The sequence below is a fragment of the Toxorhynchites rutilus genome, chromosome 2, assembly GCF_029784135.1.
Source record: "Toxorhynchites rutilus septentrionalis strain SRP chromosome 2, ASM2978413v1, whole genome shotgun sequence".
NCBI classification, from domain to species: Eukaryota; Metazoa; Arthropoda; class Insecta; order Diptera; family Culicidae; genus Toxorhynchites; species Toxorhynchites rutilus.
Genome location: NC_073745.1, coordinates 253,470,910 through 253,486,520, shown reverse-complemented (window position 1 = coordinate 253,486,520; position 15,611 = coordinate 253,470,910). Strand labels below are relative to the sequence as shown.

Sequence of the window (15,611 nt, the reverse complement as noted above, 5' to 3'; positions counted from 1 at the left end):
TTCCCATAGATTAATATAGTGGAGAGAAAATCGGGAAATCCTGAAGGAAGGTCGGAAAATTCGGAAAATTGAATTCCCACATGTTCGAAAATTACATCATAATAAGCGTTGTTAGTCCATTCGATGTTTAAGCTATCGAAATTCATCTTTGTTTTTAAGTGGAAATGGATTCTCAGGCGAAATAACGCATTTCCATATCTTATATCTATAAATAAAAATAAAAGGCCAAATGTGTTGGTTGTAGGGTCTTGTCCCTCGAGTAAGAAGTAGTGCTGAACGCAGAGAGTATGATGTGAGCGTATATGAGAAAGAGAGAGGACGTAGAAGGTCAGAGAGAGTAGATAGAGAAAAAGGGGGTTGAATGGTAGAAGGGATAGCGAGCGGACGGAAGTATTTGGTGTGCTGTACAATAAAGTCTGATATAAAACTAATTGCTGAAAATAAGTATTTTTATTAAAGTGTTGACCCGACAATTGGCGACGAGGAGAAAGCAAGTAAGGTGAGCAATAAATTTACGAGCAAAATCCAGAAAACATTGATGATAAAATAGTTCCGAACGAGGCGAAACGAAGCTGCTATTCAAAATGGCCGACTAACAAAATTGAAATAGTTTACCTGGAATGATGGTGGATTGACTGGAGAAAGAAAGGGAATTGGAAGTGATTTTGTAAGATTTAATGCTGTTGAATTTATGTGTTTTGATTTTCGGGCGTTGATTTTTTTTCTGTGATACAACAGGAATTTAATGGTAAATGTGTGAAGTGTTGAAACCATAAGGAAATCGATCGATTCGGGAATCGATAACGTCGTTTCGGTTTGGGAATCGGCTATGTTATGTCATCGATTTGGGAATCGATAGTGTCGGTTTGGGAATCGACTATTTTATTTCATTGATTTGGGAATCGATAGCGTCGGTTTGGGAATCGACTGAGTAAATAATCGATTTGGGAATCGAAAGTGTCGGTTTGGGAATCGGCTATTTTATGTCATCGATTCAGGAATCGATAGTGTCGGTTTGGGAATCGACTATGTTATTTTATCGATTTGGGAATCGATAGCGTCGGTTTGGTAATCGACTGAGTGAATAATCGATTTGGGAATCGATAGGGTCGGTTTGGGAATCGACTATGTTAAGGTAATTGAATTGGGAATTGATATTCTTGGTTTGAGAACCACCGGAAGTCAGTTTGGAATAGATTTGCCATTTAATTGATTTTTATGCTTATTTGGGTTGAAGTAACATAGCGATAATTGACGATTTTGTTTCAATTAATCAGGCTTGCATAAGTGTTGTTCCTATCTGACTTGGAATAAAAGTCAGAGTTAGTTCGTTGAGTATTGACATGGAGTAACATAAGATATTTAATTCGGTTTTTTCAAATTTGATTTTAGATGGAGCAGTCTCGAGTTTTGCCACCGTTCAAGTGCAGCGATATCAACAAAGGAAAACTACAGAGAGAATGGGTAATCTGGAAGCGATCGCTCGAGTGCTATTTCGAATCCGAAGACATTAGCGACCAGAAGAAAAAGCGGTCAAAGCTGTTGCACTTTGGCGGACCCCAACTGCAAGCTCTTTTTCAGAATTTACCTGACGTGGAAAAGTTTTCCTATGTAACTCCCGAAAAGCAGTATTACAATGTTGCCATTCAAGCTTTTGATGACTTCTTTAAGCCAGGGCGACAAGATGTATTAGAACGGCACAAACTGAGACGTCTGAAGCAGCTTCAAGGAGAACGGTTTGCAGAGTTTGTTGTAAGGGTGCGACAGCAAATCGGTGAATGTGGCCTAGAAAAATATCCGGAAAAAGTCCGAGGTATTCTATTTGACATAATGTTAGTTGATACGATTGCGGAGGGATGTCGCTCCGAGGAGCTACCAAAGCGTATTCTTCAAAAAGACCGCTCTGTGGAGGAGATCGAGGAATTCGGAAAGTCCCTGGAAGAAGTGGAACAACAAATCAAGATTTTCGGAACAACTGATGAAGAAGAAAATGTAGCAGGACGTGTGTATAAAATTCAAACCTACAAGGAGAAAAAAATACTCATCGGCAACAGAGGGCAAATTCCGGAAAACTAACGACCAATACAAGTGCTTCAAATGTGGGTTCAGTGGACACATTTCTTCGGACACAAGATGCCCGGCACGAGGTAGGGTATGCAACCACTGCAAGTGAGTAGGACATTTCGAGTCCCAGTGTCGTATTCGGAAGTCTCTATCCGTGGTTCAAGAACAAAATCTAGGAAAGCCAAAAAGAATACGCACCGTAGAAGCCAATGATGCGGACGAACACAGGTCAACAGGAAATGTTTGTTCGGTAGCGACAGCGAACGCGGAAGATTCCAAGAGTTATTACGCATTTTACTCTGGGAATAACTCGAATATGATCAAATGTGTGGTAGGTGGAATAAATCTGGAGATGTTGGTGGACTCAGGAGCGGAAGTTAACTTGGTATCCGAACTGGCTTGGAAGAGGCTGAAAGCGGAAGGTATTAGTATTAAAAGTTCAGAGAGAGGAAGTATGCATGTATTGAAAGGATACGCTAGCGATCAGCCTATGACCATTTTGAGTACGTTTGTAGCTGATATCGCAATTGAAGAAAACCTAGCAGAAGCGAGATTTTTTGTTATAAAAAGCGGCCAGCGCTGTCTTCTTGGTGATACTACGGCCAAGGAACTTGGGGTGCTCAAGATTGGAGTAAACATCAATCAAATCGATGAGAAAATTGAGACACTATCCAAGATAAATGATTTACAAATTCATATCAACATGAATCAAACTGTGAAGCCAGTTTTTCAACCGGTGAGAAAACTGACGGTAGCTTTGGAAGACGCGGTCAATCGAAAATTGGACGAGTTAATGCGTAGGGACATTATAGAGGAAAAGAAAGGTCCAACGAGTTGGGTGTCTCCTCTTGTAGTCGTCGGCAAGGCAAACGGCGAGCCCAGAATCTGTTTGGACTTGCGCAGAGTGAATGCGGCAGTTCTTCGGGAAAGGCATCCTATGCCGTCAATCGATGATTTTCTGGCGCGAGTCGGTCGTGATATGATTCGGAGCAAGCTTGACATAATGGATTCGTTTTTACAACTTGAACTGGATGAAGAGTCTCGTGATATTACGACATTTATTACAAACCGAGAGATTTTACGCTTCAAGCGAATGCCATTCGGATTAGTTACGGCGCCAGAGATATTCCAAAAGACTATGGACTCTATCTTGGCTGGTTGTGATGGGGCTTGGTGGTACATAGATGACATTTATATTGAAGGAAAGGACGATGCGCAGCATAATGCTCGATTGAATCAGGTACTTCTCAGACTGAAGAAGCGAAACGTTCAACTCAATTGGAAAAAATACGTCATTGGGGTAACTGAGCTCGAATTTTTGGGACACAAAATTATGAAAGTGGGAATTAGTCCTTCGAATGCAAAGATGGAGGCCTATTATCATTCAGGAAGCCAGAAAACGCTAACGAAACACGTAGTTTCCTTGGGTTAGCTAACTACCTGAATCGTTATATCCCTAATTTGGCTTCTATTGACAAACCTTTGAGAGAATTAACTAAAAAGGGAGTCATCTTCAAGTGGGAAGGAAAACAGGATGAAGCATTTCAAAATATTAAAAAGGCAATGACCGAATCTGCGGCACTTGGTTTCTTTAACGTACGCGATCGTACACTCGTGATGGCGGATGCTAGTCCGTCTGCACTGGGAGCCATTCTCGTACAAGTGAATAGGGAAGGAGAGCATCGAATAATAAGCTACGCATCGAAATCGTTAACCGAGACAGAACGGCGATACTGTCACACCGAGAAGGAAGCCCTGAGCCTGGTTTGGAGCGTGGAGAAATTTTATATCTATCTCTACGGAAAGGTTTTTGAGTTGCTAACCGACTGTAAGGCGTTGGTCTATCTCTTCACTCATCGTTCTAGACCATGCGCTAGAATCGAGCGATGGGTTCTTCGACTTCAGAGCTTTGAATACGTTATTACGTATATTCCTGGAGATCAAAACATTGCAGATGTGCTATCTCGACTGACAACTCTGCGACCCGTAGCGTTTGATGAATTGGAGGAGGTAATGGTTAAAGCGCGGTGGCCATTGAGTGGAAAGAATTAGTTGAAGCCACTAATCTAGATCCAGAACTACAACATGTAATCAAGAGACTTCAGAATAACATTCACGATGAAATGCCAATCGATTTCCGTATTTTTGCGAATGAGTTATGCTGTGTTGGAGAAGTTTTATTGCGAATAGATCGTGTGGTAGTTCCAGTTAAGCTGCGTGATCGCGTGTTGGAGATTGCACATGAAGGACATTTGGGCATACGGATGATGAAGACCTTTTTACGAGCAGTAACCTGGTGGCCAAAAATGGACAAGCATATTGAGATGTTTGTGAGAAAATGTCAACCCTGTACCCTGGTTGCTGCACCCGATCCACCGGAGCCTATGATCCGTAAACAGTTACCGACAAGCCCTTGGGAGGAAATAGCAATAGACTTTTTGGGGCCACTGCCGGAAGGTCAGTATTTATTAGTAGCCGTTGACTATTATAGTCGCTATGTCGAAGTGGCTGAAATGACATCGATTACAACAAAGGATACAGTGGTCGAGTTGGCGACCATGTTCAGCAGATATGGTATTACTCGGGTTATGAGAGCTGACAATGGACCTCAGCTCAGCGGTGATTGCGTGGAGTTTCGACAGTTCTGTAAAGAATTTGGGATCGATTTAGTAAACACCACACCATACTGGCCACAAGCTAACGGCGAAGTGGAGCGTCAAAATCGTACTATTCTCAAACGATTACGTATCGCTCAGGAATTGGGGCAGAATTGGCGTATGGAATTACGGAAATTCTTGTTGGCATATCACGCTACTGACCACTCTATTACAGGAAAGTCACCCTCGGAGATGATGTTCGGACGGCGCATAAGAAGTAAATTACCGGCAGTGCCTGCTATTATGCGTAACGATGCTGATACAAGGGATCGTGATCGTTTGTTTAAAGCGAAGGGAAAGATGTACGCAGATGCAAGACGGAAGGCCCGCACAAATCCGATGGCGGTAGGCGATAAGGTTTTTGTTAAACGAACGAAAAAGGATAACAAGCTATCAACAGATTTCTCGCCGGAACATTTTGAAGTAACTGAAAGACAGGGTTCGGAAGTGACCCTACGTTCGACTGTATCGGGTAAAAGACTAAAACGTAATGTAGTGCATCTCAAAAAGGCTGAGACTGGACAAGAATCGGTGTCGTCAAGTGGCTCGAGTGAAGAAGATGGCGAGCTACAGAATAAAGAATTGTTATCGGAGGACCTCGCGGAGAATGATCGACAAGATGTACCTATATCCACAAAACGGTTGAGAGTTCAGCCGAAGAATTTTAAAGATTATGTTGCTTATGAAACACAAACATTTTATTAAAGAGAAGGTTGGATGTAGGGTCTTGTCCCTCGAGTAAGAAGTAGTGCTGAACGCAGAGAGTATGATGTGAGCGTATATGAGAAAGAGAGAGGACGTAGAAGGTCAGAGAGAGTAGATAGAGAAAAAGGGGGTTGAATGGTAGAAGGGATAGCGAGCGGACGGAAGTATTTGGTGTGCTGTACAATAAAGTCTGATATAAAACTAATTGCTGAAAATAAGAATTTTTATTAAAGTGTTGACCCGACATTGGTAAGCGCAAAACCCGAGGTAGGAAAGGTTCAATTTGAGTCATCTATATTTCATTGTATTCATCTCTTTCCGTAGATCAATATAGCGGAGAGAAAATTCGGAAAATTTTCTCATATGTTCTACAATTAGCTAAGCGTTGTTAGTCCATTAGATGTTGGCGCTAACGAAATTGATTTTTGTTCGGAAGTGGAAAAGGATTTTCAGACGGAATAACGCATTCCTATATCTTCTATCAATATAAACAAAAATGGAAGGCCAAATGTGTTGGTGTGCCCTAAACCCGAGGAAGGAATGGTCCGATTTGAGCTGTCTTTATTTTGTAATATTCTCTGTATCAAACATTTATTCCATGCAACGGAGAAACATGTTATTTCCGAATGCTTGAAGAATCTTGAACGATAATTGTGTCTGAAAATAATTTTATATTATAAGGACGAATTTTTGTAGAAATACTAGACAATTTATAGTGAAAGGAAATTGTAAAGGGTCAAAGGGTAATGAATCAATGAAGAGTAGATATTTTTAGTGTGAAACCTTGACAATGAACATGAACTTAAAATTGTATTATCGATATTACGCCAGATATTGATCACTACAGCCATCTACCGAGAGAATAATGAATTTCTATTCCTTGAGTATTTACGGTAATTTATTTGTTTCATAAATATACAATAATTCAATCACCATAAACGTTGTATTTGTTTCGTCACAAGTACAATGTAGTCGTAATATATGATAGACTGCAGTGGTTGCAATTAAATGATTCATCACAACTATTTGCTTCCATTGCTCTTTCAATCTTCAATCTAGAATCTCGCGTGATCTGTCAAAACCAGTGCGTTGAAAAAACAAACAGCGAAAAAATCACCCGGATGCGGATATTGTTTGTCAAAATGAATCCTATGGAAATATGAAAAGAGATCCACTGATTAGGAAGGGAAAAAAGAGTTTTCTTAAAATATACCTTTAGATGCAGAAAATATTGTTATTAAATACAAAAACAATCGCATTAATAAAAATGAAAGAACTACATTTTTTATCAACGTTTAAAATCACAAGGGTCTAACTGTCGTTTTGCCAGGAACTGTAATTTCAGTATTATTCAGTATTATTGAGAAACTTGATTACAATTCAATTTTACTTCCCGTTAGTTAGGCTTTTCTGATTCTGAATGCTAGAATTATATTATTTGACAATTTTTGTTTCATCTAAATTTAAAAAAAAGATTATATACATAATATTCAAATGAATCTGAATTCTGGTTCGAAAGACAAACGAAAATAAACAAAGTGCGAGTGACGGAAACGTTTGTTCTTTCGATTAGGCAAATGCTGACAGACATTTCCAAGCATTCTCAAGCCCCCATGATCATGACGTTTACGTTCTTCAGAACGCCGAGAATATATTGAAGGAATTACGTTTGAAGATTTCAGTGCGTAGGAGTGACTTGGCACCATTTTACGTAGAAGTCTTTCGGAAATATGTTGGTAGTTGAAAGCAAATTGGAAAAAATAGATTCTATCGCTTGGACCGAAATTCTCTCGGTGGGCACAATAGAGGAAGCTGTTAGCCGATTTCATCGAGAACTAGATGGAATAAGGCGTCGTGCACAAATTACGTAACGCGATAAGGGGGAGGAGGGGAGTCGAGGTTGCGTTACTTTCTGTGTACTAGAGATAGGAAATTGCGTTACGTAGGGGGGAAGGGGTCCAAAATCCGGATTTTTAGCGTTACGTAATTTGTGCACGACGCCTAATTCATGTGAACGTACCACTGCGCAAACGGTTTGTTCAACCGAAGGGTAAACTACCGTGGTGGAATTGAGATTTGGTGAACCTTCGGAATCGACTTAGGAAGGCATGAAAGCACGAAAGCGGTATTTCCGATCGACAGGTGATGACCAAAAGACAGTTGTGTGGGAATTAAAGCGCCAATTCAATTTTTTGAACCAAGCTGCATGCCGAAAGTTTTTGAAAGTATGCTACTGGATCTCAAATACCCATCTGTCCGCCAAATGATCGTAAACGAACAACATGGATTTGTAAAAAACGGTCTACTAGCACAAACCTCATAAGCTACGTGTCTCTGCTGGTTGACAAAATTGAGAAAAGGCAGCATGTTGACGAAAAAAAAGCTTACGACCGCATCCACGTCCACTTTTGCTGTGGAAAAACAGAAGCGGGTTTCCACTTCGGTTAACCAATTGAATTAATCGTAGGGTACACGTGCGGATCGGCTCGTCAGTTTCATCGCCCATCTCTGTTACCTCTGGCGTACCGCAGGGCAGTCACTTACGCACACTTCTCTTCGTACTCTTCATTCATAATGGCCCTGATTCTCGAATACACTTCACGGTGGAAACGAAATGAACGGCACGCCATTGAACTACGTTATACGAGTTAGTGAAGTGTCGAAGATAATGATGAGTTTTCAGGCAGAATGAGCACTTTTCAAATAAAAAATCAATAATGAAAATTATCTTCTTCGTATCAAACTGGTATTCAATGTGAGTGGAAAACTTTGTTTTCTTCATGTGGTATAATAATCCCACACAAAAATTTCATCTGAAGATAATTTGATATTATAATGATAAATTTAGTGGGAAACTAATCTCGCATCCAGATGTCGACACCGTACCGTTGTCATCGCGAATGCGTTTCATAACGTTTCTACCGTGAAGTGTATTCGTAGTGTATTCGAGAATCAGGCCCAATATTTGCGCAGTTCTTAAATCACCTAAAGGCAGGTTTAGAGCTCCCGTGAACGTGAACATGAACAAACACTTTTTTGTTAATAACTCAACAGTCCATACATACAACGCGAGAAAAACATCTGAAAACGATAAGAAGAAACATTTTCTAGTTGAAACACATATTTAAACACAATCCATTTTGATAAAAGTGGATAAATTCAATATTTCACAACGATTCTGAATTTTTCACCGTGGAATCGAGATATTGGTTAACTCACCATAGTTCACCGACTTCGGTGAACGTGAATGTGAAAACAGTAGTGAATATAGACATCAAAATATTTCCCCGTTCATGTTCATGTTTGAATATCCAAAGGCATTCTGAAAATTATTTCACCGTGAACTGTAAATGGATATGTTGCGGCTTTACTCACCAATCGCTTTTAAACATACGATGGGACGACCGAAGTGAAAAGAGACAGACCCGTCAAAGATTTTGACATTGGGCTCGACAACAAGCTAAAATTGACGGTCATCGCTAAGGTTTTTAACGTTCTCGGATTCATTAACGCCACACTCAGGCATTTCGAGATGTCTATTGCCTCAAAGCGTTGTATGTGTCTCTCGTACGCAGTATTTTAGAATACCTGGAATACGGTTTCACTGTTTGGGCCCCATACCACGCTGTTCACATCGCTCTCCTAGAATGGGTGCAGGAAACTTTCATCCGATATGCTCTTCGTCATCTCCTGTGACGCAGCGATTAACATCTGATCTCATATGAAGAACGCTGTGCACTGATTCACTTACCGACCCTGCCAAAACCGATGTGAGTTTCTCCAGAGGCTCTTGATTTCCGACCTTCTTAAGGTAGGTTTAGAGTTTCCGTGAACGTGAACGCGGACAAACACTTTTTTGTTAATAATTCATCAGTCCATATATAAAACGCGAGGAAAACATCTTGAAACAATAGGAAGAAACATTTTCTAGTTGAAAAACATGTTTAAACACAATTCATATTGATAAAAGTGGAATAATTCAATATTTCACAACGATTCTGAATTTCCACCGTGGAATCGAGATGTTGGTGAACTCACCATAGTTCACCGACTTCGGTGAACGTGAACGTGAAAACAGTGGTGAATATAGACGTCAAAATATTTCCCCGTTCATGTTCACGTTCGAATGTCCCAAGGCATTCTGAAAACTATTTCACCGTAAACTTAAAAGGATATGTTTAGCAATTCTCAAGTTTTCAATGAAAATTTTGATATGGATGCAATTTCATTCAATCGGATCTTTCCGAGGGTTGAAAAGCTTCGTTGCTTCGGGTTGATTCGTGAACAACTGTATATTTTATCCGAATTACTTTATTGAAGATCTATGTTTATTTACTTCACGTTTACTGCCGAACTTTTAATATGAACGTGAACGTGAACAAAATCATTCTATTCACCACGATTTTTTTTAGTTGTTTGTTCGCAATGTAGTTCACCGTGAAATGATCGTACTATTCCACCACCTGTTTTAGTTCACGTTCACGGGAACTCTAAACCAGGCTTTAGCAACAATCTTGACTGTGCAAAAGTTTTGGGCAAACTTCGAATAAACGCTCCAGCAGCTCATCGCACTCTATACGGACAAAATAATCCTTTGGATGTTTGTAACCATCGGTTCAATGAAGTGTTTTACTTGTTTGAATTTGGTATGACCAGATATGTGTTTATAATAAAAATCAATAATTGAATTTTAGTCTGTCCGACAATTTTTTGACGAAGACTAGATGAATAAATAAATATTCTTCATCCATTTTCCGATGGATTTGAGATATTTTTGCATCAATCCATCAGTCCATATACATATACCCAAACTCATCCGCTCACAAAATTTGCTCCGCACTCGAACGGTTAAAATTATACACTAAAATTAGGTTGATAAAATGAAAGCTCCACGTAGCGCATATTATGAGTTGGCAACGTAATGGCACTATCTAGAACTCACACGTCGAAAATCACACAACACCGTATCGAATGATAACACCGTACTTTACGCGTTCCTGAAATGTTGTTCATGTCTTGGCTATCATAACTGAGGGCCTGATTGGCGATCTAACGCAAAACGTAAACGATCGGTGAGACATCTGGATTTTGTTTTTGAACTAAGAAAATGATGCTAATCTAACCTAAAACTCAAAAACAAATCACGTATATTTTACTTCCGGGCTTTCCAAGGTAGTTCTCTCATGCAGAAATCGTACATTTTTCTACTTGTGTTTGATTGTGCTCTCGAATTTCCTTCTTTAATTCAACCATTGTCAACATTTTTATAGTTTTCACTACTGAAAGAGGTAAATAAATAACATGTTATATATAAAATTGCGCAGAATTAAATTTCTTACAAACTCATCGCAATCAAATAATCTTTTATGATTATAACATTATAATTTATGGAAAGAACTACAAACCTTCCATAAACTCACATGGCAAAATTTAAAACCATCATCACTTTCACCGCAGCGCCGCCTAGGTGTAGATTTGTACGTTAGATCGCCAATTCTCGAAGACACTACGAATACACTTCACGGTGGAAACGGTATGAAACGCATTCGCGATGACAACGGTACGGTGTCGACATCTGGATGCGAGATTAGTTTCCCACTAAATTTATCATTATAATATCAAATTATCTTCAGATGAAATTTTTGTGTGAGATTATTATATCACATGAAGAAAACAAAGTTTTCCACTCACATTGAATACCAGTTTGATACGAAGAAGTTAATTTTCATTATTGATTTTTCATTTGAAAAGTGCTCATTCTGCCTGAAAACTCATCATTATCTTCGACACTTCACTAACTCGTAAAACGTAGTTCAATGGCGTGCCGTTTGTTTCGTTTCACGTCACGTTCTTAATTGACGAATTTACGTTGGATTTACAACCAGATGGCGCAGCGAGTAAAGTGATCATGTTTTGTTTTTTTTTTATATGAAATTCGTTTAGGTTTGTTAGAAAAATCCGAATTTTCCTTCAAATTTCCCTGATTCAAGTATTCTTTCCACGCTTAAAAGGTTAGAAAATAATCATTTTACAATGTGGTATGTATATTAAGAGGAACAGCTTGTTAAAAGTATTGTAACTTTATTTTTTTTTTCAACTAAGTAAACGATGAGTAGCGTGTTTTGCGCTAAAAATACTGCAAATCCTTCTCGTATCGGCCCCTACATAATCAATGATATCAGCTAATTTGAGATGATATCGGTTTCATCGCAATTATCCATAATATCAATAACCGGTATGCATTATCGAACTTAAAATTTTTGAAGATTATCTATGACTTTGGTAAAATCACGTGTTGAAACCATCCTAAATATACAAAACTCTAACTTTCTTACCATATACTGACGACATTTAATGGCTGAAATAAATCTAAATTGAAATAAAATGAATAATCACAACCGAATCTTGCTTTTCAGTGCGAAAAATAAACAAACACCTTCACTTTTGTTGTTCTGAGCTCTAATGTAGATGTCGCATGAGCTGATTCAGCTTTGCGTAAATTCTTCAATTCTTCAATGTCTTCAAAATGTACTCAGTAAGTTACAAGTCTTCGCATCTGGAATCACTGCTATACAAATCTAAAAGTTGTGATTGGCAACAATTTGGCCAGAGACGAATGAACTCTCAGAGTTTAAAGTCTCTTTAATTCAAAACCGAACCGAACCGACAATTTGGCGGTAATTAATATATCTCGCATTCAAATGAATTATCGGAGAATAAAAAACATTCTACAGGTAATACATTAGATGAAAGGTTTCGGGCTCAATCCCCAATTTAAGTTGGATACTTGATTTGTTATGTGAAACATCAGCATGATTCTATCTATTTTTTCTATCACGGAATGGATTTAGTGACACGCTCCTAAACTTTATTTGTAATGTTCTTAAATAATTACTCAATGCTTGATGGGTAACTTTTCATTAACAATACTATCCTGTGTATGACACAATATTTGCCGGCCTTGGAGAACTCCTATTTACGCATTCTCAAATCGTAGATTCAATTATGAAGTACGCTGACCTATTCTCCAAGTATTCAATGCATTGCGACGTTTCTAGTTTTTATCTCTGTGACCTATCCAAAGTTAACGATAAGGCTCTGATACAACGCTACACTTTTCAGGAACTCTCCGCACGAACCGAATGTTTGCAATTACCATACGAAGATGAATTGATAGCACAAATTCAGTATCTTAGCGCGAAAGAAAAGGTAAGCAACGAAACATGATCATTAATGCTAGATGAAAGAAAAACTATTTGAATATGGAAAAAAAATATAGCAAAACGAAGAATTAATAAGCGATCTTTTGTTTTTTTGTTGCTGAAAATAGGAAATTATTCGACAATTCATATTTGCACATGAATGGAATCTCGGCAGTGCACGAGTATTGGCTATGTTAAAACATGCTAATGTTTTAGGTGCCACTGAATATGTTTTGCGGTTAGTATTACTAGTATCCTATGTTTCAATTCGAGATTCTGCAATAATTTCTCACCTCCATCAACAGATTATGTTCGAGAGAAGACGTTCAAAAAGTGATGAATGATCTGTTGGAAGCTGAGCATGTTTTGCTCGCCGAGTTGATCAGTTATTCATGTATAGGTATTTCCATGAGATTCCCATGTTCCGTTAACATTCCACAGAATTTACTCGTTGCATTCCAGATACAGATATTTCAACAACAATGAGAGACATACTGCGGGAAAGCTTCGATTCCATTTTGGATGACTTCCTAGAAACCCCAAATGTCATATCATGTAATTATCTAAAAAATGTGGAACCGTTTTTAACTAAGACGGAAATGAAGCAACTTAGGAAGCAACATATGCTGCTACTATTGCAAAAAGACTGCTCTAGTCGGATTGAACAAGCTATAACGCTGCAAGAACTATGGAGATCTGATGCAGCAGCGTTGAGTGGAAGTATCTTTGGTCAAATTATTTTGGAAAGTGTCCGTGATGTAGGGGAAACCGTCGAGCAACTTTTTGAAGCATCTTATTCTATGAAACATTCCTGGGAATACTTCCTTGTTCTACTCAACGCAGTGATCAAATCATTTGAAAATGATAAAATAGAAATACTACGAGTCAAAGAGCTTATGAGGAAGATGCACAGCCATGTTCTATCATCGAACGATTTTGGACAATTTTTAGTGATGTTTCTAATAGCCAGAGAAGTTTGCGCTGCGAACGAACATGTTTTCGGAAAATATTCCAATTGGTACAAGTCGACAATAGGGGAAATGAGTTATACCGTTAGTGAAGAACAGTTCAAACAAATGATGGAAAAGATGACCATGTTGATACAGCTGGAAAAAAGTGTTGATATTGTGAAAACTCACATAAGTATTGCAATTTCTCCGCCGCCAAAATGTATGTCGCTAGTTGTAAATTTCAAGCAACTTTGCAGAGGTCATTTAGCTGCTTTGGAGGGCCAAAATACTTCTTCCCATGGAACATCTTCAGTCATCGTTATCGATTAAAGGTTTTTTTGTTTTGCTTTAAACAATTTTTTTTTATTTATTGGTCATTAAATTTACAGAAAATAAACAGTTGAATCTTCGATGAGCGATGTTCCGTTTTTCCCTACACAGATTCTTTTTCTCTGCGTTTGGCCCCTGCCAATGGTTTATTACGTTCGTCCCAAATAGTAACACCATCGCAGGCACAAATTTTCTTATAATTCTCAAAAATACCAGCTGATCGTGCAATTATCCCACAAGCCAATCTTGTATCACTTTGTAGTTCAACTATTACAACAGATCTGCCAATAATATCCGATACTTTCAACTGATTATTGGTGAAGTGTATTGTCGCTCGCCCATTCTCATCGGAGGAGATTTTATTGGAATCATACACTGCTCCTACTGAGGTACATCCACATGATATATCACCACATTCATGTATATTCAAATTATAGAACGTGTTCGCTTCCAATCCATCGATGAAGCCGTCTATAACTGCGCCTTTCTGGTCGGTTGTTAGCGCACAGAACCGTACGACGCCTGTTACACTGCTGGTTTCGTTACCATGATTCACAATCGAAACAGCCGATTGTCCTGTGCAGAAATTCTGTAACAATATACTCCCACTTGATAAATAACAGATTAGATGTTACCTCCGAAGCCGGACAGCACAGCTCGTCTTCCCGTTGCTTCGATTTTACGCTGAACTTCTGTCCATGGCAATGCAGTGGCAGCTAGAACGCTTCCTTTTTCCACATCAATATCAACCGACCCAATATCTTGAAGCGCTGATCGCACTTGCTCAGCACACTTTTTACCCGAAATTTGTACGGCGAACTCAATCTACGAAAAAAAATTTAATCATACCAAATTACATACCGAAATTGTGGTTTTAATTAGGTTTTTCTATACCTTTATGCTGTTTTCTTCGGTCATGCTTGTTCCTTTAGTATGTGCTGCTTATAAAAAGCTATATTCATGGAAACCGGGTCGATTCTACAATCTGAAATGCTTTCGATACCAAATTAATCTCATTATCATTTTTTCGAATCATTCCTCAAGCTTTATCAATAATAATAATATCCACGATGAAACGAAAAACTTCATTTTTCGAGTAAAATTCAAAATTTATAGTTTCACACTCAGAAAAATAGTTCATTATTACTTTTACTAATATATTTCACATTAGTTGATCCGGCGAACTTCGTCCTGACCATAATTAATTTTTTATCCCATCTGTTTATTTTATTAGGCCCATTGAGCAATTGAGCTGTAACAGAGCCGAATTTATTTGTGTTCATTTTTTTCACGATAGTTTTGTTGCATATCACACAGTAGCAATTTAGGTGTAAAAGTATTTGTTGATAACAGCGTTATACACTAGTGGCTTTATTTAACAATACTGATGCTTAACCTATTGACAACGGTTTTTTTATACCCTAGTGGTTGTTATGCAGTTGTTATTTACATCATGCATAGTAACCGTTGTTGCTATGGAACTTATGTGAAACAAACCTAGGAAACTAACTAGAAATCATAGCCTACCATGGTTTCCAACACCCCCTCTCAGTTGTTTCCTTCTAATCCTAGCTCACTTCTTAAAGCATTGAAAGTTAGGTTGGGTAGCGACTTCGTGAGAATGTCTGCTAGTTGCTTCTGGGTTGGGATGTATATTATTTTAATCTCATCATCAGCAACTACATTCCGGATAAAATGATATT

At 38.5% G+C, this 15,611-nt stretch overlaps 2 protein-coding genes across 5 annotated transcripts; one reads left to right on the top strand and one right to left on the bottom strand.

The window, feature by feature from the left end:
- The first annotated feature begins 362 nt into the window (after window positions 1-362).
- On the top strand, window positions 363-13,910 carry LOC129770441 (uncharacterized protein K02A2.6). Of its 4 annotated transcripts, none has more exons than XM_055773283.1 (5): window positions 387-499; window positions 12,549-12,635; window positions 12,757-12,866; window positions 12,934-13,028; window positions 13,091-13,910. In XM_055773283.1, the coding sequence occupies exons 3-5, from the start codon at window positions 12,820-12,822 to the stop codon at window positions 13,906-13,908; spliced, it is 960 nt and encodes a 319-aa protein (XP_055629258.1). In that variant the 5' UTR covers window positions 387-499; window positions 12,549-12,635; window positions 12,757-12,819; the 3' UTR covers window positions 13,909-13,910. The 4 variants fall into 4 exon arrangements, with proteins under 4 accessions (XP_055629256.1, XP_055629255.1, XP_055629258.1 ...); XM_055773282.1 differs by lacking the exon at window positions 387-499 and adding an exon at window positions 12,006-12,160; XM_055773281.1 differs by lacking the exons at window positions 12,549-12,635; window positions 12,757-12,866; window positions 12,934-13,028; window positions 13,091-13,910 and adding exons at window positions 1,393-4,839; window positions 4,897-5,758 and having other exon boundaries at window positions 363-499.
- A 30-nt stretch (window positions 13,911-13,940) lies between these two features.
- LOC129770443 (copper chaperone for superoxide dismutase) lies at window positions 13,941-14,978 on the bottom strand. The gene is made up of 3 exons (XM_055773284.1): window positions 14,803-14,978; window positions 14,544-14,733; window positions 13,941-14,484 (listed from the first exon to the last, which is right to left on the bottom strand). Exons 1-3 carry the CDS (start codon window positions 14,824-14,826, stop codon window positions 14,012-14,014), a joined length of 687 nt encoding a protein of 228 aa, XP_055629259.1. The 5' UTR covers window positions 14,827-14,978; the 3' UTR covers window positions 13,941-14,011.
- Between the last annotated feature and the right edge of the window lie 633 nt (window positions 14,979-15,611).

Coding starts and splice junctions, on each gene's coding strand:
- LOC129770443 (XM_055773284.1), bottom strand. CDS start 14,826: ATGACCGAAGAAAACAGCATAAAG. Junction 14,734..14,802: donor CCGAAGAAAACAGCATAAAG/GTATAGAAAAAC, acceptor TTTTTTTCGTAG/ATTGAGTTCGCCGTACAAAT. Junction 14,485..14,543: donor TGTGCTGTCCGGCTTCGGAG/GTAACATCTAAT, acceptor ATTTCTGCACAG/GACAATCGGCTGTTTCGATT.
- LOC129770441 (XM_055773280.1), top strand. CDS start 4,188: ATGCCAATCGATTTCCGTATTTTTGCGAATGAGTTATGCTGTGTTGGA.